General features: G+C 34.5%; 1 protein-coding gene across 1 annotated transcript; it reads left to right on the top strand.

Annotated features, from left to right (window-relative positions):
• Nucleotides 1–7,094: 7,094 nt before the first annotated feature.
• On the top strand, nt 7,095–12,084 carry LOC123527501 (microfibril-associated glycoprotein 4-like). The gene is made up of 3 exons (XM_045306988.2): nt 7,095–7,432; nt 8,901–9,022; nt 9,574–12,084. The coding sequence occupies exons 1-3, from the start codon at nt 7,126–7,128 to the stop codon at nt 10,078–10,080; spliced, it is 936 nt and encodes a 311-aa protein (XP_045162923.2). The 5' UTR covers nt 7,095–7,125; the 3' UTR covers nt 10,081–12,084.
• Nucleotides 12,085–25,027: the final 12,943 nt, after the last annotated feature.

Genomic DNA, 25,027 nt, shown 5'->3' with positions numbered 1-25,027 from the left:
TTTAACGACATATCTAATAGTTTTCAAGAGTCACTGCATTATTTAAAAGGTACTACTTGTAAAATACCTAAATCCGAAATACCTAATAATTTGAACACCGTTGAAAAGCGCTTTACGATCGTGGGTATTGTTTTTGCTAGAATGATCAGGATCGACGTAAACGAACGCATTGGTGACCACTTGTCAACAACAGTGTGCACATGCAAGTAGTTCCAGAGAAAATTACCATCAAATATCCGCACCGCTAGAAGTAAACATTTTATGTTGCGGGGGATGGCGTCATACAGCGCGCGCTAATAGCACCAGAATAGAAAGAAAATGCAACTGTACATGTTATACCCTATCCCTAGGTATACTGTACGAATCATGGTCATGAACGGGAAGATATACTCACCCATTTCAATCGCGCATTTCATAACTAAAACGCACAGTTCGGTAAATGTGTACTATGGATATTGAACAAGCGGTATTTTATCTTCCATTATGTACCAGACACGTTTCTTCAATATTTCTTATCTTAGAGAAACAACATATAGTTTTTTTTTTCAACGTTGCGGAGAAACTTCTCTGATGAAGTTCCAGTCTAGATTACAAAATTATTTCTGATGGTTGATGTGAAAATGCATGTCTCAGTCGTCGTTTAACTGCACGTGTATGCTAAAATGTGTATATGCAGCATAAATTTGCAATATGAATCAAATAAACAGTACAGGTGTATACCAATGTATGACTTCAAATTCAAAATCATTTTTTTAAAATGAACTTCATTCATCATTTAGAATTTTATTGTAAAGCTGAAAATATTTTGCATTCTGTTTTGGTTTATTTACATTTCGCCTAACATGTGCATATTGCTGTGACCTCTAGACCGGATGTTCATTAGGGAAGTTCGCGCAAGTTTTATTTTTCTGTAACGTTGACGAAAGCATAAAATATGTAGAGTATATCTGCAATATGAAATATTGAGACAATGTGACTGGTGCACGATGGAAGATACATTATCGCTTGTTCAATATGTTTGGTACCATTCACCGAATTGCGCGTTTTAGGTGAGAAATGTACGATTAAAATGGGTTAGTGGACTTTCCCGTTGATGCCCACGGTTTCTTACAGTATACCTAGATGTACAGTGGCATTTTCATTCTGGTCTGGTGTAAGCGGCGCGCGCCAGTTATTTGAGGTGCGACGAGGTACTTATTTAATAAGACAAATATTCTGCCTATCCCAGATGACTCTTTTTCTTGGTTGATCAAAACAGTTGCAAAAAAATATGTTTTACAACTCTGTACATCCTTTGTAAAAATCATCTGTCAGAGAGTATGATATTATTTACAATATACATACAGTTATTGACTCCATCGGACTTACTTCTGAACTTCATATAGGCCTATCAATGATAAATGGTTCTCATTTGCAAAGTTATATTGTGTAAATATGATTTATAGTCGTTCTTCATTATCCCCCAACGATGAAATCGGGAGGTGGGTATTGAAATGGCGTTGTCCGTCCGTCCTTCCGTGCGTTCGTCCGCAGCCATTTCTCAGTAACTAGCCAGTAGAATTTCATGAAACTTGAAATAAACATGTGAACTTTTGTACCCTCACCAGGTCACCCCCGCTGCCCCCACCCCCACCAAAAAAGCATTTATTTTCTGTTAAAATGATTTTGACTAATGAAATTATTTGCTTCTTAGTAACATCCTAAACTTTTTGCCAGGTATATTTTTTGCCATTCCTCACCACAAACCCTTTCGGCGGGGGATACCAATTCATTGAATTTGCTTGTTTTGTTTGATTGCATAGTAAAACCACTTGTGTTTAAATAAAGCGAAATAAGATAATTAAATATAAAGTGTATATTTTTGCTGATATTATTTCTAGTTTATGGTCAATATCTGTTAGCTGTCACTTTCCTCTGCTTTTCATGCACCGGTACTATTTATCGTGCCTTTACAATATTGTTGCAATACAACAGATTACGACACTATGGGCAAGCTGATGCGTATTAACAGAAAACAATGATAAAACACCTGCCATCTGACCTTTACTGTAATAGATGTATTGTTAGTAAGGACATTAAGAAACATACTGAACGGTGCTAATTAATTTTGGCTTCAGATGATATTTTGTAACACCTGCGACATTTTCTTATGTGTCTAAAATTACAGCTGGACGTCTCATTACATCATGGATAAGAAATGAATATATCAGTCGAAAAATTGGAAACTTCACAAGTTGTCCAACAAGACTTCTATTTCTTCTTATTCGTACGCAGTCCAACAAGACAAAAAATGAAAATTTTTGCAAGCTCGGTTTGATTGAATCTGTTAATGGACGGTAGTGGAAATGCATGCTACCATCTAGCCACCCACGGGTCGAGCAGAAGTAAACATTTGCACATGTTACAGGTACTAAAGAATATGTCTATACACCGTCCATTGCATGTATCAACTGCAGTTGGAAAAACGTTTCAAGCGACCGGCTGTTTAACTTCAAGATATATGTTCGACCAAGAATGATACAAAGCGTAGGTTGATTTCGCTTACCGTTAAGCCATAACCTCATATCACATACATATGAAATCGTATTTGCATTTTATACACTATTTATGACAGCACAAAGCAACTTGAAACGATTTGTTTCATTTGTATTATTGTTTCTTATACCAAACATGATCACTCCTTTTTTTAAAGTGACAATGTTTCGCAATAGACAGGGATGTGATCAACTACACCAAGTTCACAACTACAAAGCCACGGTATGTATAATTCCGTTTACCTTATACATGCATTAAGAATAAAATGTGAACGGAACTTGAACATTTCTGCGAGATCAGCGAGTTTGACAAAATTTTCTATTACTATTGGAAAAGCACTGGAAATTATGAATACATGCTCATAAAAAGTTTTCATACTTGATTTAGGTGACGGTCAATTTAATACATAGATGTATAAAAAGGCAATAGTGAACATTAGATGGGCACGAATTAGAAGCACGAAATAGACTATATCTGTACGGGATTGCCGTTTATTTAGTTGTGTCAATGGTACTAGTCCAAGAGATAAGGCACTTTTATTTACTTTTTTGAGCCCAAGCAAACTTTTTATTGCATTTGAAAATCAATTATATGTAGTTTTAGGAAATCCATTTCTTAGTTGCCAAAGCGGGTGGAATAGTCGAAAATTCAAGATGGCCACTAATATGGCCGCCGAAATCTTCTATTTTCTATGCATCTTTACTTAGGATGTTTATGCTTTTGAAATTTGTATTTTTTATGTTTTGATGGTTTTTATTTTTAGAAGACAAAAAAATGTTGAAATCTAATGATTAATAACATTTTATTTGTATTTTATACAACAACTAAGAAAATATTGAATAAAACTATTAGGCAAAAATGGCGAGGTTTTCACTTTTGTTGCCAAACATTCACAATTTTTTACTGAAAAAGTATTTTAATCAAATCTTTTTTTATCATAATATTTCACCGTATTTTGCAACCGTATATTACTTTCTGTTATCTTTTTATGTTTTCTCATTTTGTAAATAGAAGTTTTGATGTAGATGGAACATTTTTGTTTTGACTAAATGAAAATGGTTATTGTTATAAATGTGTTGTCCTATTTCTTATTAGAAGGAAATCTTTATTATATTTTATCTGGTGTAGATCTAAGTGCAATTTAAGTTTAGTTGTGAATTTAAATGCTATGTTAGTTGATACCAATAATGTCTTCAACATGAATGGTAAATGCTTACATCATTGATTTAAATAGATATTGGTATAAAACAGTTTGCTTTCGTAGCTTGCATTTAAATGGATAAATTTCAAAGAAAAGTATACTCAGTGAAATAGGGTATACGTAAAACTTTCATTATTTTCAACTATGTTTCTGAGATATCTTATAAAAACTATACAAAACTGTAAAGTAGAAGGGTGAAATATTATTACAAGAAAAGATTTGATAAAAATGCCTTTTTAGTAAAAAAAAATGTGAATGTTGACAGACAAGTTTTTGGCAAAAAAAAACGTGAAAAAAACCCGCTATTTTTGCCTCATTTTATTCAATGTTTTCTTAGTTGTTGTATAAAATACAAATAAAATGTTATTAATCATTAGATTTGTTTGTTTTCTGAAAACAAAAGCCATCAAAACATAAAAAATTACAAATTTCAAAAGCATAAACATCCTAAGCAAAGATTCATAGAAAATAGAAAATTTCGGCGGCCATATTGGCGGCCATCTTAAATTTTCGACTATTCCACCCGCCTTGGTAACTTAGAAATGGATTTTTTAAAACTACATATAATTGACCTTCAAATGCAATAAAAAATTTGCTTGGGTTCAAAAAAGTAAATAAAAGTGCCTTATTATCTCTTGGACTATACGTCACGCATAATACTAATAGCAAGTTAGTGAGTAATTGCGCACGCCTTTTGTTATCAGCAGGCGTTATATGATTATATCCTGACCGATTTATTTACTGTTTAGAGTACATAATAAATATCATGATGCAGCTTTCAACATATCAACAAATATAGAAATGCTGCGTGTTTTGTAAATTATGTTACCAGTTTATGGGCATATATGATTAATCAGGCAGGAAATGCAGTTTGAAAACAGGTATGATTTATGTGAGCTAAGCACGTAGGACGGAAGATCGGTATTCACAGGAGAATTAATGATCAGAAAATGTTCATGCATTTACACTTAGTGCTCAGTATTCTGTATGTGACAATCTCTCTTGTGTTTACATTTTTATCAGGATTGTAGAATTTTATGGGGGTTATTGAAGGAAATCTATGCATATACAGACTGTAATATTTCAAAACGGCCAATTGTATCTTTAACAAGCTTTTATACCAGTCACAACCTGAGACTGTATCATTATTTATAAATTTATTAAGACTACATGCGGTACAAATTCATAGACTGATTTGACGGTATTTAAATTAAGGAACAATAGTTACCAAGTTAAATGAGCCAAAGACAGAAATAAGACACACAGACTGTCTCAAAAAGGTACTTTACATAGACTGTTTTTTTTTTTAAGGTGATATGCTTTAAGGGAGTTCTGCACGTTTGCATCAAAGTTTTTTCTACAATGTAGAATTTGTTTAAACTCTAATTTTTCAAAACTTCATAATATACCTAGAAACTTCAGCAAATAAAAAAGATAGGGTCGTATGCCTGATTTTTCACTAGACTGATTTAAAAAATTTAGACCTCACGCAATATTTCATAACGGGAGTCTGTGGGAAAATAAAAAAAAATCATAACATTTTCGCGAATAGAATTTTTTCTTCAATGTAGCTTTTGATGACACTTCTCACAGTTGTTAATAAACATACGGCTATAATTTGGTGAAATAAAATGTATAGGTACTGTGCTTATTTTTGAGATATTTGACCAAGATTAAAGTAAACCGGACATTTCACGCTAATTTTCAGACATTTTATGATTTTTTTAACGTGTCATATTTTTAATATCATATTTTGACTTTAGAAATATAGCAATATGGCCATTGTAATAAATTTACTCACATATTTCGATTAAATCATAAAATTATTTTCATTTCCTTACTCCGAATCAAGGCTTTATTCTTTATTTTCCGGATGAATGACGTTACGCCATCAATTCCGGTTTATCAAACGTGCAGAACTACCTTAAAGTAATTATTTCTATCTGATCCTTAACTATGATTATTTACGTGTAAAAAAGAAGAATCTTTCTACGCATTTACGCCTGTTTTACTTTGTGTAACCCGGTGCTAGTACAGATTACTCGACATTGAAGTTACGCGAGCACGATCACTCGGGGTTGTTAAAAAAGTTGTTACCTAATAACCATACTAACACACTGTCGTCCTTTATTTTAAACAACAATTCAGTAAACTGAAGTTGATAAGATCAACATCTGCATCGGAAACGACCAAATTAGCGAATCAATTTAAGAACATTCATTCAACGTCGTGCGATCTTTACAGTTTGAATTAAACAACCTCTTCATAAGAACGTCAATAGATATCTGTGCAAACCGTTTAATAATGCGAACAACGCGGAAAAACACCAACAGTAGCTTCCGAACTACGGAACTCAACGACGAATCTTTAAAACCTATCATGATAGTGAACGCTATCGTTTATCAATCTTATTCTGATAAAAGAAAATTGAGAAGGCATTTTACAACATAAAATATGATTGTTTTATAATTTCTAGAATTTCAAAAAACAATCTTGTATTTAAAGTCATGAATACCGTACTTGATATTCAAAATGTGATCTTTTAAACGTTACTGTTTTAGTATAAAAAACAATGCAAAATAATGGGTTATTTCAAAGCTTTACATCTTGAAACTGTTGTTTTCCGTGGCTGGAATATGCTTAAACCCCTTTAACATGTTAAACATTTCATAGAATTGAACCATATAATGTATCGTTTTTTAGATTCGGTAAATTTGTTCATAGCAGACACAAAATCTACTTCTTTTTCAAAATGATACAATCTTCTAGGGTCAAAGCTCACAGAATGTGATCTAATTGAACACAGATAAAGAAACATTTTCGATGCCACCATAACATATGTTGTTGTTGACAGATTTTAAAGTTATGACAAAAGTATATGGTTTTTAACAACTGACGTTTTAAGACATAAGTGGTTTAATGGTTTAATTCGCTATTTTCTCTTCAAAAAACGCCAAAATGCAACCACAATTAAAAAGATTTCGGGGGAGGATACCCCATAGATCACTACACAACCGCTGTGTACTATAAAAGCGTACAGGTTACGCGTTTTCAAGTGGCATAAGAACCACTGGGGACATTAAGGGGACATTAATTATAGTTCCCACAATACTTCACTCTTCGTCCTCACCATAACTCACAGGGCAGTGTAGATAAATGCAATTCATTCCAACTAGATGCGTCAAAATGACTTAACCGATAAATTCCGTATTTTGTCAACGAAAAACTATATGATATCAAGTTCTTACAGCGCTAAATCATTACAAAAGAATATAATTATATCCGGTTTTCAACAGGACTCTTAATTAAGCTAGGCTAATTATTCTACATCTACATCCGGAAAAACTTCCCTTAGTATATTAAGCGTTCGAAGCACCATTAACTTGTGTATGACAATTTATCATAAACAACATCATTTAAACACTGTAGTGTTGTATTGTAACATGTTAATATCTGGGAAATTCGTATTTTCCGTTCTCCATATCACTGTTCTTAGTATAACAGTTGCAATAAGCTTATGTTACGGAGTTCCTGACTCGTGGATATGTTCACCGTCAACGGACAATCATGTTATTCAATTGCGCTTGGAAACAAACAGCTGGCTGAACGCTTTGGAAAATCAGGTTAAACAATTGCAAAAGCTAATCCAGGAAGAGAAATACAAGAAATTTACCACTATTGAGGGCTTTCCAAGAGGTAGGTCGAGACAATTTCTTTCCTCTGTGATCTTTTCAAATTTGTTTAAGGATCTTCATATACATAGTATTTCATAAAACATGATAATTACTTCAGATTCTTTGTTATTGTAGCTGAATTTGTACACTAGTTAGAGTGTTTGAAGGCGGTGCCCTTATTTGAACTATAATCACATGTATGTTGTCCTCAGTTTTGGTGACATGTTCTCCCTTCGCCCATCATCCCACATTTGTATGCCCTATCCAAATTAAATATTTTACTTTTTCTTTCGCCTCTACATTCCCTTTTATACCTAGTCATATTTCTTAACTAAAATGTACTTTTTAATTGATATTTGAAGCTACCCGGCTACTAAATCTTTCCTTTACAATTTCTGTTAGTGGTTTGCCCACTTTCCGATGTGTAACTCTGGCTGTTTTATCTGTGCTTACTGCTTTCAAGTACATGCTTCAATAGTCAATAAGACCTTTCTATTTTGCAAATAACCTTGGAATACATTTTATGGGTCATCAGACATGTTTTTTGTGAAAACTTGTTTTGAACACACCCAATGTTGCTGAAACTGCAACCGATTTTTCAGCATTTTCATAATTTTCTGCTTTATAAATACCAAACAAAATATACATCAAGACAGCGCAATAAGGTTTATTCGTTTTACAGATTTTATTATATACTTATTTGATATCATAGTCATATTTGTAATACTATATGCTTACAATAATTGGTAAAAATGAAAAAAAAAATCTTGTTTCATATTCACTTTATTTTGTGATTTTTTTTCGATGAAAAATATCCATAGTGAAGAATATTCTTTTAAATTTTGAAAAAAAAACTGTTTCATAGAACTTTTTCCTGTTTTTCTTGTGTATAAATAATTGTATTATGAGCATAAAAATGGCTAAAAATGTATGGGTCACCAGGCTCAATTTTATGTTAAGACCGCTTGAATACAACACCTGTACGGACGAAAAATGGCGCGAGCCTGACCAAATTGATTACATGTATATCTGCTAGAAGTTAAAAAAAAGTTTTAAAAATTCTTAATTCTTTCTATAATTGAATACTAAATAATCTGAAAAGTGATATTGGCTTATCAGAACTAAGTCAATTGTCTTACATTATATGAACAACACTGTTTTTGTACTAAAATGCGATGTGAAAACACAACCACAAAAATGGCAAGATACCTGTCAGGCATAATACTTGTCAATACAGCATAAACCAGTATCAACATTTGATTACTGATAAAACTTATCAAAAACCTTATTTCATTCAAGATTACTCATATTTAAGATTGTCACATGTTTCAACAAATGTTGACTTCTGTTCAGTTTTCCATAGAAAGTGTCGGCTGCGCAGAAAGATGCGCATAAAAACTATAGGAATTCCCTTTAAGCAACGATATACTCATACTGCAGTACTGGTTCCGCAGCCCAAAGTTTAATACCGTATAAACTTTATTTTGTAGATTGTGAAGAAATTTACGCTAACGGCACTCAAATTGATGGAATATACGCTGTTTCCCCTGACGGCAGGTGTCCATTCTTTGTGTACTGTGACATGACGAACGGTGGCTGGACTGTAATACAGGTACTTGCTGATTTTTGTATATTCTTTCGTAAAACATTCGATAAATGAAAGAAAGCCACGTATAATTTTAAATGAGAAGACGATTTGTTTCATTAGGTGTGTTTGTTTGATTTTGGTTTAACGCCGTCTTTCAACAGTATTTCAGTTATGTTACGGCGGGCAGTTAACCTAACCAGTCTTCCTGGATTCTGAACCAGTACAAATCTATGCTCCGAAAGTAACTGCAAACTTCCCAAAACGAACCAGAAGTAGAGGACGAATGATTTCAGACACATTGCCGTTTATCAAATCATCACAGAGAACATACGCCTCGCCCAAGGCTCGAGCTCACGACCCGCGATCCGTAGATCTGTTCTCTCCTTATTGAGCTAAGCGGAAGAGCTGGTTTGATTAGAATTGGGACTTGATAGTTCTACGCTAGTTTGGTTTTAGAATTAGATTTCTGGACAATATAAGTTATGCATATCTGAGATAAGAAATATTATATCATATTATATTTCTTTGTTTAACAAACTTTGTACTCAAGGTATTTGATAAGAAATCCCTTTCAGCGACGCGTTGATGGAAGTACAAGTTTTTATCGAAAATGGAACGAGTATGTCACTGGATTTGGAGAACTTGACGACTCCCACTGGCTCGGCCTGGAAAGGATCCACCGTTTAACAAATGATGGAAGTCAAATTTTCTTTGATATCGAAAACTACGATGGTTCTAAAGACTTTGCTCACTATAAGGTATTCACAGTGCATGGAGCATCAACAACATATACAATGAACGTTGATCCATTTGGATACAAGGGAACAATCAGTGAGTTATTAAGCTATCACAATAATTTTAAGTTCTCGACATACGACAGAGACAATGATGGACACTCTGGAAACTGTTGTAAAGACAGTCTCGATGGGGGAGGATGGTGGTACAGTTCTTGTTACAGGCTGGGGAACGTCAATGGCGTCTATGGTAAACAAGAGACAGGAGGAATCGGGTACTGGACAACAAAGAATATTCCGATCAAAAACATTACCATTAAAGTGAAAAGGATGGATGGCGTATGTTAGGAAATCGCTTTGTTTACATTGTGTGTTACGTTTTATTTCGTTTTCATTTATAGCAAGGAAACAAATACAGAAAGTTTTTAATGTTTTTCACATGTATATGTTTTGAAACAGCAACAAATGAGCCGCACCATGAGAAAACCAATATAGTGCGTTTGCGACCAGCCTGCGCATCCGCCTAACTGTATTTACAAATCACGGCATGCATTCTAATAAAGCCGCATATTAAGATGATATTTAAATGTCATATTAGCACACAATAGCTATAGATAGCACAGTTTGATAAGCATGATAAGAGAAAGTTTTTACTATGCCTATTTGTTTTCAAATTCTTTTATCGGCATTTAAACAAGAATTTTGTACGATAACGATATTATATAGAATATCTGGATTTTCAATATTTTTGTGAATGAAACAGTTTAATAATTCAATTAGAAAACAAACACGGTAAATCATTGTTGTTCCCAAATATTTGTTTGGGGCAAGTTAGATTTGCCCATATCTATCCCAGTGTTCGTCCGTCTGAATTGTGTTGATTATATCTCAAAATGTAATTGACCTAGAGTCATAAAAACCTAGGATTTCTAATATGTATGTGAAGTTGTGCATGCGGAATTTTGCTTTTGATTTAACATAGTCAGATCAGAATTATAACCCTTGACAAAGGGTTAAAAGTTACACATTTAAAGGCTTAAAAGTGTGCATGGCATGTATTCCAAAACGAATTTTATTTTGAGTCATTATACCTAGTAGGAATATTATTCGGTAAAATTGTACACTTTGGGTTTAGCATCGGGTTTCACTATGCAAGTCCAGAGTTACAAATTCACGGCTCTTGACATAGTCTTGAAGAAGTTTAAATGGCAGCTTATAATATTTTCTTACACGCATCCCTACAAGAAACATTCTTTGTGTTATTAAACATTAGAAATTAACTAGACTAGAGTTATGCTTCTTGCCTTCATAGAGACAAATAATGCGTAAAGGCTATAAAAGATTCAAACACATTTATCTCACAAATGTTTGAGCTAGAGTCATCAGAAACCATATAGGAATATTTTTCAGCATGTGATTTTGTTCACCTTAGTTTTATGGGATTTAACTCTGCATGAATTAAATGCATTTTGTTCATGATGTACAGTTGTGTACCTTGGGTTTTGTTGGAAGTTAACACTTTCTGCTCTATTAACTGGCCTCCATCCTGTTTAAGCTCTAATACTTATAGTTTCTATGCTTCGTAGAATCAAGGTACTCATCTATCCCAACGCCGTTCCTATGACGACTTTTAAGATAATGTTTCTTTATTCAATTCCTTTAATCTTATTTTCCACTTGAGACAAGGAAAAATGATAAATACTGCACAGCCTACCTAGTAACATTACACATCTAACTGTCTCTGCTTAAACCAGTCTTATCTTATTAACAGACACAATTATACTAGTATATTTCCAGACTGGAAAAGATACCATATGGCTAGTTAATAAGAATGTATAAAACTGACTTAGAGGTAAATGACGATTTCTTCATAACGCATTTGTAGGCAAATGCGGCTGCTTATTTTGACCCTAAAACCATAATTCACATAAGTTCCTATATAAGTCTAGTCGCGTATAATGCATATACAAATTACTAATAGTAATGTTGCACATGGTCGTATCTTCAATGAAATGGAAATATATCGTCACTAATCCAATACATTCAAATAACCTTTTTTCTGAACATTCGTTACACTTTACTCAGAAATCCCTTACTACATAAAGCTGTCATATCAATATTACGAATTATTATCAGGATTAACGTTCTGAAGAAATTCTCTTATTAACTTATTGCATTGTGTAAAGTCTGAAACATGGAGACATATTTTAACTATATTTTCAAATGTTTACACTGTGTAACAGTTTGAAGAACAGTGCCGATGTATGTAGTTGGATGACGTTGTTCATTTGGAATTAAGTCATCGATATGTAATACAAAACATTCATAACCAAATAAAATGAAAAGCTTGAACATTATTAGTTCTTTATAATTGCAAGTATCATAATAAGACAGATATGTTACATTCAGTACAAGTCCCTTGTCGAGACTCTGTAGAAATCGTCTCAACGCCTGTGACCGACATGCTTGATTGTTATATGAGAACTGATTTAAAAGTAATGATAGTGGAGCCATACGTCACTGACATTATTGATGTCAGAAAATGACGTTTAGGCAATGACAAGCTTTAGCTTGACAGAAAAATATCTACCTTCGGGCATCATACTTAACTTTTACGGTTGACTGAAAGACATAATCATCTTCGCATCGATATAATTTTGACTGCTGGGTAAGGAGTGTCTGTGTGTCTTTTTGTGAGTGTTAGCTGGTAATTATCTTAGTTTTTCTGCTTTCTTCTGTTTATGAAGGAAATGCTATTTTCTATCGAGAGAAATGTCGTCAAGTTGTACTTTGATAAACGAAACAACCATTAAATGTAATTATACAACTTTTCAACCTTGTAATCGTAATGGAATTGCTTACACCATAATAATATAACGCTAAATAAAATGTACAAAATTTAATAACAGATAAAAAGAGTGACATAACTTCAGGATGAATATTCGAACATTGAAAAAAGTGAAATACCCAATAAATCAATCAGCAATGAATATTTACTAGAAGACTCACATATATTCCAAACTCAAGGAATGTCGATGTTAGCTTATAGTATGCCTAGATTTTGCAAAATTGTGACTTGCGTAGGCATTCTCTGAAGATGGATGACTACCATGTTAAACGTTATCTACTAGGTGTCACAAGAAAGACTTGCCCGGTAGTCACCCTTGAGAGGCCCATTTTAGTGAAATAAACGAGGTCAAAGGTCATTCGGTGCATTTTTTATGTATGTCGCATAAAATACCTTATATCATGGTCATTTATCGGTGTAGAACAACAACAATGGTATCAAATTGAAGCTGTAGCTTCGTACATTTATTTTCAAAAACTTTAAGCAAATTTTCGCACAAACACACTTTATGAATATTCATGAAATACATAAAAAGGGGGAAATAATTCGTAAAAAATATCATTTTCATATGATGCAAGGATCAAATCTTCAATATTTCTATTTATAAATGCCTAAAGCATACAGAATTACATTTTGAAACATTACTGTATATTAAAATATGTACATTTTTAGTATTATTCATTAATTTTCAATAATAAGTGCTGTCAAAAGTGGGTGGGGTAAATAAAATACCAAAAATCAAAAACTGACAATATTAAAATTTCTCACATATGAACCATATTTTGAGATATTTAGATGTTTTGTTTTTATTATTGTTCCTGAATTATGTTATTCAAGAGTTTATTCAAGAGTTTATCAGCTCATTTCCATACTCATGAATATTAATTAGCATGAGAACAATTATAAGATATGCATTTCAAACACATTTATTTATAACATATATGTCTCGAGTTAACCATTGAAGTGACTCTTCACAGTTTTATAAATTCAAAGTTAAGCTTGTAACTGTTTCATGCACCAAAATATTAGAAGTATAAATGAATATATGTAACTTATTCATTTCTTCAATTATGACATATTACTGTTTGCTGAATACATCATACATGGAATTCATGTAAAAAACAACTTAGTTCCCGCAGTTCAATCTAGCTATTGTTGTTTCTATACATAATAGTACAGTTACATATATTAATTGCTATTTATAGCTTAATTGTCCCCATTGCCATTCGGATTTCTACATTCGGTTGCTTCGCATGCACATTCGAACATGCACACCTGTCCGGACCGGTAACATGTGCACCTTGCAGTACCACACTTCGTCTTGCATCCGCATGTTACAAGTTGCATGCACGAGCTAGGGACAGAAGGCCTCGTTATCCATATCGGTTTTAGATCATCTCCCTCGTATTTCCATGCACCGGTGCTTTCAGGCTGCTCAGGGCGAAAATCGAAATTGTCGGCATTAATCCATATCTTAGCCTGATAATTGGCTCTCCTGACATGCAGCTCTAGTGCGTCCCTTGTTGGAGGAAGTAACTCCAAAGACTTCCTTGCCTTCATGAATTGCCGGTATCGACATACATTTATGTCGGGGTCATCAGAATCATGCGCACAGCCATATAATTTGCATAGATAGTGTTCTATTTCAGTAATATCTCCATCATGGCCAACAGCTGTCACAAGATCAGGAAATTGCCGGAACATATTCCATGAGGTTTTCTTGCTTATTCCAGAGAACGATGACGTGGTGTCACATCTTGTTAAGGCATGGAAACTTAATATGTTGTTCCTTATAGCACGATCCAGACATTGAGCGATTGTGTGCACCGGAAAGCATTTCCGTTGCTTGGAAGTCCCTGATACCATCCATGTCTCGATGGGAGTTCCCATGTGATATATCAGAAGCAGAAGCACGTCTGTGTCACGACAGTTGACGATTAGTCGCTTATACCCTCGTTCCGATGCATCTTTCCCATGTACTATCATTCTAGTGTCCGCCTCTTCATGGTTAACTGAAAGATGTTTAGCATCAAACGTACTTGCGATTGCATTAACGTCTCCCCTTGCTCCACCGCCAACAACGATCGTTGAGTCTTCTGGCAAAGTGTCGGAGTGGCTAATCAGTTCTCCAGACAGAAACTCCGCCAGGTCGGCTTTGTTTCCATCATGTGTGATATATGACTCCCAAACCTGAGGCAAAGGTACGTCTCGATTGGTTATCTCTTTACGTATTGGACGGTGCTTTGCAATTCTTTTGATCCGTGTGGCAGCTTTGAATGATTTGACACCCAGGTAACGGTCAAATGTTACATCGACGCGTGTTGAAACTTTAGTAAAGTGTTTGTAAACGGATTTCACAAAGACCTCCGCATAGTCTCCAAACGTTACACAGTCTTTAGGCTTTTGCATTGCTTGAATGAGAGCATGTCCATCAATGATAACACATGTTGGAGCATTGGAATCGGGTACTTTATGTGGTGTCGCAATCTGATTGTCAGTAGTTAAAACATCTAAGATCTGTGATTTTGATGTGCTGTTCATTTTCCCACTTGCATCTGCAAGTGATAGAGGTACAGGTGACAATTCGTGCTGTAACACTTCTGCAGTTTGAACAATCCTCCCAGAATTCGCAGCATTAAACAGTCTCTGAAGAAGCTTACGGTCGGCCCTGATTAACTTGGTAGCCTTCAGCTTTTCGGAAACAGGTGTCTTGTACAGGTAAGCAAACGTCCTCGACTTCACTTTCTTTATAGATGCAAAGAAGTCAGTATTACGGTCCACTAATCTAGATTTGGTGAATTTCTCTACCAGTTCTCTTCCTCTGCTTTCTGCTGACAATAAGTCATCGCATATATCATCAGTGGCAACGTCCTTTGTAGCTATTGAAACCAGGGTTGCCTCGTGTGTTGTGTCGCGTGCTTCATGCGCACACAATCCAAATACATCCAGGGACTCCATCTGCTGCATCAATTCTTTTACTTTATCTTCTTCAGACCTCATTCGAGAAGGCTGTGCGTCCGTTCTATTGCTAGAGGTTTCCTCTTCGTCATCTTGAAGACCAAATATTTCCATTGTTCTGTTTGATATGTACGACCGGTGAGCCCATGTAATACAGAACCGGTCTCTGGCTTGATCATGTCTTGTAATACCTATAATGCCACCGGCCGTCTTGCAAACTCTATTCATCCACTCAGTTGCCTGGTCGGCTGGAACCTCATTGAAATAGTGGTTGCTTCTCTTGACAACAAAGTTGCCTGCTATACATTCTCTGTAGACATCAGGTGCATCCCGTTCCAATGCTTTCATATCTGACAGATATACGGGCCCCCATCTGGTGTAATTTGTATGGTCATACACAGACAACCAAGGCAGCATTAATGCAAAAACTTCTACATGGAGGTACCAATTTCCTGTTCTCTGTGCAGTGATGAAGGCAAGAAGGATTTCAACCATACGCAGATACGTCTGCCAATACGCGAAGTTCTTGATTCTCCCCATTTTTGTTTCAAATTCCTGCAGCAACTCAGTGACGCCTTTCTCTTTGAGACATTTCTTTAGTTGTTCAGAAGCATCATGTGTTACTTGTCGGTCAGGATGTGCAGATGAAATTGCAGACTTCAAGTTCTCCAGTTCCTCGTCAAGTTTGGGGATTTCCTTCTCTGATGAAGATAACCAGTTCAAAAAGTATCGCCATTTCAGTCTCCATAAGGCTTCGTAAGTAAGTAGGTGTCCACGGACTGCTCTGTAATATGACTTTCCATCCAATACCGTTGTGACAGTGTTGGCACCAAAGATGCCAGTCTCAACCCAAATATCTCCTAAACCAGAACATTCCATGTGTTGCCCGATTGCACGCATGTAGTTAAAACACACATGCAGACCACCCATGAAGAAGATCACATTCTTGAAATCCGTCTGATTTGCCCATACGAGTTCTTTTCCCTTGCTATAAAGTGGTTGATCTGCTGTGATGACTGTATGCATCTGACCAATATTTTCACTTATCGCCACAAATTTTCCAATAATCGTGTTGATTGTGTCATACTCATCTGCTGGTGCCTGCAATATAGGCAACATACACGGGTTTGTCACCTCATGCTTCACAGTACAACACGCCTCGTTGTATGCGCCCCATAATGGAACTTGTTGCTCATTTTCCGATTCTTGCCTGGCAAGTGTCCATGAAATATTATTAATATACGAGTCTTGCGTGTTTTCGTCTTCCTTCAGCCACGACGTCATGTCTATACTAGCTGCTGAATGCGCTAAAGGCTGTGCACGTTTCCCTGTAACTATCTTTGCCTTGTGTATTTCTTGATAAACAGTCATAGCATTTTTGTCGATACCTGATTTGAGGACGTAGCTGTTTCCGTCATCACCATGTGATTCGACAATATTCCATCCTTTACGTTGCCATGCCACCATTTGGGTGCTATGAAAAGTATTCTTTCCATCTATAGTGCATTCAAGGACATCAATGTTGTCACATGAAAAATGTACAAATTGGTTCGGAGATATGTTAGAGGGTATGTAAATGTATCCGTTGCGTTCCAAAATTTCATTGGCAATGGTATTATCAAATTCACGGACTGTGTTTATTGCTATGCAATGGTTTGCAGAATGAAATAGGTTTACCAACTTTTCAGAACGGGTAGATTGGTGCAATGTTAAACCTAAGCCTATGTGCTTTGGTGTTAATTTATGACCCTTAGACACTCCGTAGATGATATCTTGTGCAATACTTAAAATCCGGCGCATGGTTTTTTCATCTTCTATAAACTCTTCTGAATCTGTAATTTTATCAATAACTGACATTCCACCAAAAACTAACGCCAGAAGTAGATACAAACTATTCGGTACAATCTTTTCGATGTGTGGTTGATCAATAGTTCGCCAATTAATATCAGGACCTGGTGTTTGGTCCAAATCAGCTCTAATGCAAATAGCAACATGGACCATTTCTTGCAGCAAACTAACTTCGGGTGTTGACTTTGGTATGGGCTCTTCTCCTGACGAGTCTTCAGAGGATTCGGATTCAGAACTGTTGCAGAACAGATCAGCCTTGTGACCTCTACTTAATGAATGTGAAAGTACGTACTCTGCCTGATCCCCTGGGTACATTATTAGCGGAGTTGTAATATCCAATGGTCTGACAAAACTAGCTTTTGCTCCTAGCCTTTCTTCAACATCAGCGTAAAACGTCTTTCTTCGTGAGTTATATCTTTCCGGAATTTCAACATCATGTTCACTAGCTAATTCAACATATGACTTCCACACTGTCATCATATCAAACACATGTCCTTGTCCAAGACCTTCTTCCAGTTGTGAACACAGTTTGCACAGGACTTCGTCTGCAATGTTTTTCTTTGTCTCCCCAGGTTTACCGTAATTGCGTTCGCGTTTCTGAAGACATGCTTGGTGATATTTCCCTTCAGCAGCCATTAGGTCATTTACCCCAGCTAAGCGTAATCTCATCACTGGTTCACTTTGTGCCATGTCCAGTATTTTTGTTGACTTCGGAAAAGTTCCTACCTGATGTAATAATTTGCTTTTGTCGATTATTTGGCAGTATATGCACTTAGACCAATCAATCACAGCACTAGAACTACGTCCTCTCATGGGTTCGATCGATGGACCGGCATCTACTTCATACTGTTCTTTGGATATTTCAATATATCTTCGTTCTATAAGCTTGATATTATGCGAAGATGTATATGTACTGTAACATGCTTTGTGCCATCTTAGTGTCACAGAGTCTGAGCTCCAGTGCTCACAAGGAATACTGTCTAACCTATCGTTCAGCTCAACATTGTCATCCCTATTCTTCATTCGAATTTCTAAACAATCCTTCACCCTTTTCTTGCCATCTGTTGAACCGGTACTCGTTTTATCAGCGCTCACTTTTTGGCAGAAGATACAATGTTCGTAATTTGTCTTAAGGGAACTTGTCTTTCTTTTCAAGACAGCAAGTGGCTTTGGCTTCACATCCATGGCTAGAAATTTGCTGAAAAACACAAACAAACTATTTTATTCGTGCTGAGAGTTGTGTCCAGTGAAGAACATGTATAACTGTACCGTAAATACTGCTAGATAACTAAAGTGCGCATCATATTCCTTTGACGTTGGAACAGAATCTACATAATTTATGCTGTTTATATCATTAAACATACTATTCATAAACATTTAGTATGGTTACACAGTTAGGTATACTATTTCGGTAGAAGTACGGGTTCTGAACGGGTTTTATTCAAGCCTTTGAAAAATTGGCGATAGAGTCCCATAATATACTCGATATATACTTGCACGATATAATTATGTATCTAATCTATTTAAAAACACAAAACTTACAACAAAGGACAGTAAAATCACTATGTACTTGATTATGTTTCGCTGTGTTATTTGTTTTACAAATGGCGTAATACTGATAAGGGGGTTAACTCTCTTCGCCTTTCCTGTTATACTGCTGCAAATTAAGCATCGAGATGGTCTTCATCTGTTATATCATAATACTTGTTTTACTGTATACACAATAATTACTAAAAAGAGCATGAGCAAAGCATGTATGTACTTTCTTTTGTGAAGAGCTCCACACCACGTTATTGTAGTTAACACATACGCACACATATCATATGTAATAGTGGGATTAAAAGTATGTTCTTATTTTATAAATGTATGCAATATATAATGTATCTAAAGTTAATATCAAAGCATGCTGATTTAAAAGGGAGACGAAATTAACTAATGAAGTTATGGTTTTATTACTCTCGGTCAGGTGCCAAATTACCCCACCCACTTTAAGCTGTACCTCAAAAGAAAACACATACAATCTTGAAATAAACAAGTGTGTTCATTCATTAGTATCCTACATATGATGTCTTCCATTTTTGTGTTTCAAGTCATGAACATGATGAACATACAAAGTAATGATTGTTCCTGCATGTCCATTTTTATCATGTTTTGTACGATTTTGGACGTTTTCATTAATATTAATGAATATTCATATTAGCTAATTTGCATAAAGTGATTTCAGTTCATAGTCAAATACTATAGCTTTGATTATATACCATTTGGGATCATTTATTTAAAAGAATGACGAATATTTAAGGTCATATAACTGAAGTAGGTAAAAATGCACCCAATGACCTTTGACCTTATTTTTTGACCTTAATTTGACCTTAGGAACGTGACTACCGGTATCACCGAACCACATATATCATGTACTTAATACATAACACATAAAAGTTCCATCTTCACGAAATGCCTACGTAAGTGTTATCCAGCCACATATATGAAAATAATTGGTAAAGTATTAATAACTTTAAATGCAAACTCAAACAAAATTGGCATGACGTTTACATTAAACTTATCTTTGAATTCCCTTTTCAAGACATATAGAGTTTCATATATTATGATCATATAATAACACAAGAGTTTCTTGGAAAATAGTATATATGTTTGAATTTGTTTTGTTGGCTTGATTTGTGTTGAGCCACACTAATGAAATATAAGTAATGGTGAATTCCTTACTTGAACAGTGATAGAAAAAAGATTCAGGTTGCGGACTTCAAATAACTTGACCCTCACCATTTCAAATATCTCGTGTAGGGTGTAAGGTACTTCATGTGAAGAAGGCATCCATCTGGTTTTAGGAGGATCGGTAGCTCTATGCAGATGCTCACCCTTGCATAAAATTACCCCAGGAATGGCACCTGTGGGTGATGCCTCTTCTGTATAAACGGAACAATTCACCATGAGACATAAAATTTATCAGTGAAACTCTAATACCAACACGAAAAAAACCCATAAAAATGCAAACTTATAGTTAAGAAAGATCTAGGTTACATGCGTTACCTCTTCTCATCCATTTTTAACCACGTACAAGCAAAACGAAAGCCAACCATTTTTGCTACTAAGCATTACAGAATATCCACACTCACAACAGAATTCTAGACTCCAAGAGAGGTTTCGAACATGGACAGCTGATAGGTAAGTACTTTGTGTCTGCAGATTTACCCCCACGAGGCCAAGAATGTCTGGTAAGTATCATGCGCTCTAATAAATACAAAACGGAAATTTAGTAGGTATATCAAATGTTATTTATGAAATTTCATATTTAGTTTTGACAAACAGATTTCTTCATTATTTTATGACTTATGTATGATACTAATTTAACTACCAGTTTCAATTATTTTTCAAATGATAAATATAGTGCCAGCATTTTTTGGAGATTAACGTATCGTATAGAGTTTGTGCCAATAATGAATGATTCTTATCTAAAGATACATCTTCTGTTCATGCTGGATATTCCGTTTAGTGCTTACTCAAATACACGCTTAATGTTTACAAAGTAAAGATCCATGTAACATGATTACCAGCTAAATTATGAACAAGAATTTAGTCAGATTTTCTAATGTGACTCAAAACCATTCAGCGACTATATAAATAAATATAGCCGTATCTAAGTTAAGTGATACGCTGGAAAGTTTGTGCTCCAGAGACAAGGGAAATCAGACGTTCCGCATAAGTTGTCATTTATTGCAAGTGAATTGAGCGTACGTTAAATAAGTCCTTGATTGTACTAATTTTTTTTCTTTGATTTCTAATGTATGATATTGCGTAATATTTCCATAGAATCAATAGAACTGCTTTTGATAGAATTGTTTTGAGTCCGCCCGCTTAGCTCAGGAGGGAGAGCGTTAGTCTACTGATCACGGGGTCGCGAGTTCGATCCCCGTGTTGGGCGAATGTTCTCCGTGACGATTTGATAAAAAACATTGTGTCTGAAATCATTCGTCCTCCACCCCTGATAATACATGTAGGGAAGTTGGCAGTTCCTGGCGGAGAACTAGTACATAATCCAGGAACACTGGTTAGGTTAACTGCTCGCCATTACATGACTGAAATATTGTTGAAAAACGGCGTTAAACCCAAAACAAACAAACAAAAGAACTGCTTTTGAACACAGTCCTACCAATATTGAAATGTATGAATCTTTTCTGTTTTTGAAATCTCATATTTACCTCAACTTGCATGCTTAATCATTCACGGTTACAAAATATAAAAAATGTATTTCATTAGCAGTATACAACTTTTGACTTTGTCATTTTACCTTACATCAAAAACAAATCAAACATTAGAATAATGTAATCATAGTTAAGTTAAAAAAATCCCTAATGACCAGAGAAATAGGCCAGAGAAATATTTATTATATAAAAAGCAATAGACTGCGAATTAAATGTTCCTGAATTAATGTGAAGCAAGCTATTTAAAAACAAGGATGTACTTATAAATTATAAATACGTAAAAGTTTTCCACTTTATATAACATTTTAACGTAACTGATAAAAACGACTTTAGCAAGACACGAGTTAATTTCCTGTTAAAGAAAGAAGAATGAAATTGATCCTTGTTATGTAGTTTAGATATATATTATCATATCACCAGGGCAAAATTGAACTCCAAAGAAAATGACTTTATTCATCGATAAATCAGATTTAGGGATGTATTACTTCTTAATCATTCTAAAGCTTTCAAACGTTTATAAGAGCAGACTTCATGGAAATAGTGAAGCGGAACCAATCATTGAATTGTTCATGACGTCGTACCGTTTAATATCTTCTCATAAGGAAAGACCTGATCTTATGCCATGTTTTCCGGTTGTAACGACATTTAACTATATTCTGAAAACATTTACATGTATCGGTTTAGACTTACATATAACAGTATATTTTTACATGATCATGTTTTTTTCATATTTGCAAGAATACTGATCTTTACAACAAAAGTGACTCAGTAAAGAACTCTATTACACACAATTATATGCATATGTCTTCGAGTAAAACCTGGTTGATGAGACGGATGCTTACACACTCTTTCATTTATTTTCCATTATGGTGATTATGATAATATCACGGTAAAACTGACTGAATTGGAGAAGATAATAAACCTCAGTAGTATTACCAATTATCCTTATCCATATCATAACCAATGACAATGCGATGACATTCTCAAGACATTCTCAATACATTCTCAACAAATGCATTATTATTACAATAAACAATCTATCTCGTGAAATAATGAAGAAATTTTCAGTTTTCTTTTATTAAACGACATATTGTTTCTAAGGTAATTATTTTACGAAATAGATTTCTGTTATTGGATTATATACATTATCATAATTGCATAATTACTAACAAATTGATTTAAAGACACTTTATGATCAATTTGCACGTTATTTTGTTAATTTCTAAACACCCATAAATCAAAACAAAACTAAAACTTATAATCAAATGATAATAGGTAAGGGTAGATTTCTCGGAAGCACAGAGCACCAAAAACACAGCCTCAGGGCAACGTATTTGCAAATTAGACCCACAATAAAAAGAAGCTGTAATGGAAAATATGTGTTGCTTCAAAAATCTAACAAGTACATATAAATGTATGCCAAATATAGATAGAGGGTGAGGAAGTGGTAAGGGATAAATAGGGGTGGGAGAGGAAGTTGAAGGGGAAAGTAGAACAAGGATAAAAATACAAAGGGAATGCCAAACTCCTTAATCACACTTACACTACAACTTAAACCACAAAGCCGAGCATATATTTGTTTTCAATGCCATAATTGAAGTACTATCATTCCCTTTTAATATATGGTCGAATAATGCTGTTCTAGTCAATTGCCATATCGTTATCATTTTCCTCGATGACGTTGCACTTGTCAGAAAAGCTTCAATGTTGTTCTTACAAAGAAGTCAGGTTAGTTTTATATTTGCTGAAAATGTTTCCTCTTGAAGTAATCATGACTGTTAACGAAGGCGATGTTAACATCAAAAATCAAATAATGAAACATAGCAAGCAAATGTTTATAAATTGCTTGAAACTAATTGTTTATGATCAAAATCGAATGAAAGTGAATGCTACATTACATAAATCCCAAACGTATTACCAATGACAGATATGAATTGTTATCATTTAAAATGTTACAATACGTCAGTCAATTTGCGATCGAAAATAATTTACACATGATAATATAACACCAGCTAATGGTACGTGTAGGAATTAAATAATATTGAAATGCCAAGTAGCAAGTACATATAATAGGTGGGGTTCCCGTCAGTTATAAAATGTTGCATTGTTCGGGAATTAGAAAAGAAAAGAATATATGGCTTAAAACAGTGCTAGGGGACGTGATGGGTATTGTACATTCCATTACTTTTATGAACAGTAAAACCGAGTCTGCTATAATTGTTTTTGATTGGTTGCAATTAATGCTTCCGAAGTATCATACAAATTTTATTTAAGTGTAAGTAAATAAGTAAGTAAATATTTTATTATAGTGACATGTACATAAAACAGCAAATATTATTTCATAACATGAAAAACAAAGTTACAGTACCCGGCCCAATGGACCTATATGTCATCTGACTGAAATAACTTTAAATATATCACATTATGATAATGTGTATGTATAAATAAAATACCCAACGTATGTTTATCATTGTATTGAGAGTAATCATAGTCAAAAAGTTATAAAAAACCATTCCTATCAAGTATTTCAAATAAATAATACGATCAAAATAAATAAAAACAAACATGATAGCGAAAATCGCTGGATACTAATAAATATCTGATATACCTATTCAAGCCGCCAGCGGGAATCCAGGTGTGCAATGGAAATATACTAGTAATGTTTTGACACTGACCGGTTAAAGACGCGCCAAAGAAAAACCTCATTCATTGTTTTACCTTGCTGTTAATTATACACGACTGGCAGACTGGCATGAACAATCTAGTTATAAATTGATAATGACATAATATTAGGCAAAGACAATGTTTTTAATATATAAGTATTATATCAGATTTACCTAGCAGTATGCGCAGTACTACATGCATTATGTCAAGGTTACACCATACCTAGTTTCTACATTTATCTGTTGTTTTAAAGATACACTGAAATAAACAAATTGGCTGAATAAGCTTACAAATGATGTTATTCAAGGAAGGCCTAAACTTTCCACCCGTAATGTTTTAATATAAATGTTTTATACCAGCGTTGTCAGAATGATTTTCATGGAGATCATTTTGGAGAAAAATGTAGGTCACTAGTAGACAGCTTTTGGATAATTCTTTTGCCACGGCTAAACCTACCATTGAAAACATATATCTTGATTTCAGATGTAACATCAGATATCATAATTATTTAGAAAAGATGTTTATTTTCTAACATCTTCAACATATTTAGGCGTAATAAAAATAAAGGAATCTTCAAACTGTTTTCTTTTTACTTTTCTTTAGTATCCTAATTTTATTATATACGATTAATATTGTCATGCATGTAATATAGTTAAAACTTTAAACCTCAAAAAAAGGAGAAATTTTCTTACTATTCTATGGAGCTGGTGTTTGAATTGTTCGCTATCTATTTATGGGAGAAACAAGACCCATCTTAGCT

Source organism: Mercenaria mercenaria, chromosome 14 (genome assembly GCF_021730395.1).
Source record: "Mercenaria mercenaria strain notata chromosome 14, MADL_Memer_1, whole genome shotgun sequence".
Classification (NCBI taxonomy): Eukaryota; Metazoa; Mollusca; class Bivalvia; order Venerida; family Veneridae; genus Mercenaria; species Mercenaria mercenaria.
This window is presented reverse-complemented; position numbering and strand designations above follow the sequence as displayed.

Coding starts and splice junctions, on each gene's coding strand:
- LOC123527501 (XM_045306988.2), top strand. CDS start 7,126: ATGACAATTTATCATAAACAACATCATTTAAACACTGTAGTGTTGTAT. Junction 7,433..8,900: donor TATTGAGGGCTTTCCAAGAG/GTAGGTCGAGAC, acceptor TTTATTTTGTAG/ATTGTGAAGAAATTTACGCT. Junction 9,023..9,573: donor GTGGCTGGACTGTAATACAG/GTACTTGCTGAT, acceptor AATCCCTTTCAG/CGACGCGTTGATGGAAGTAC.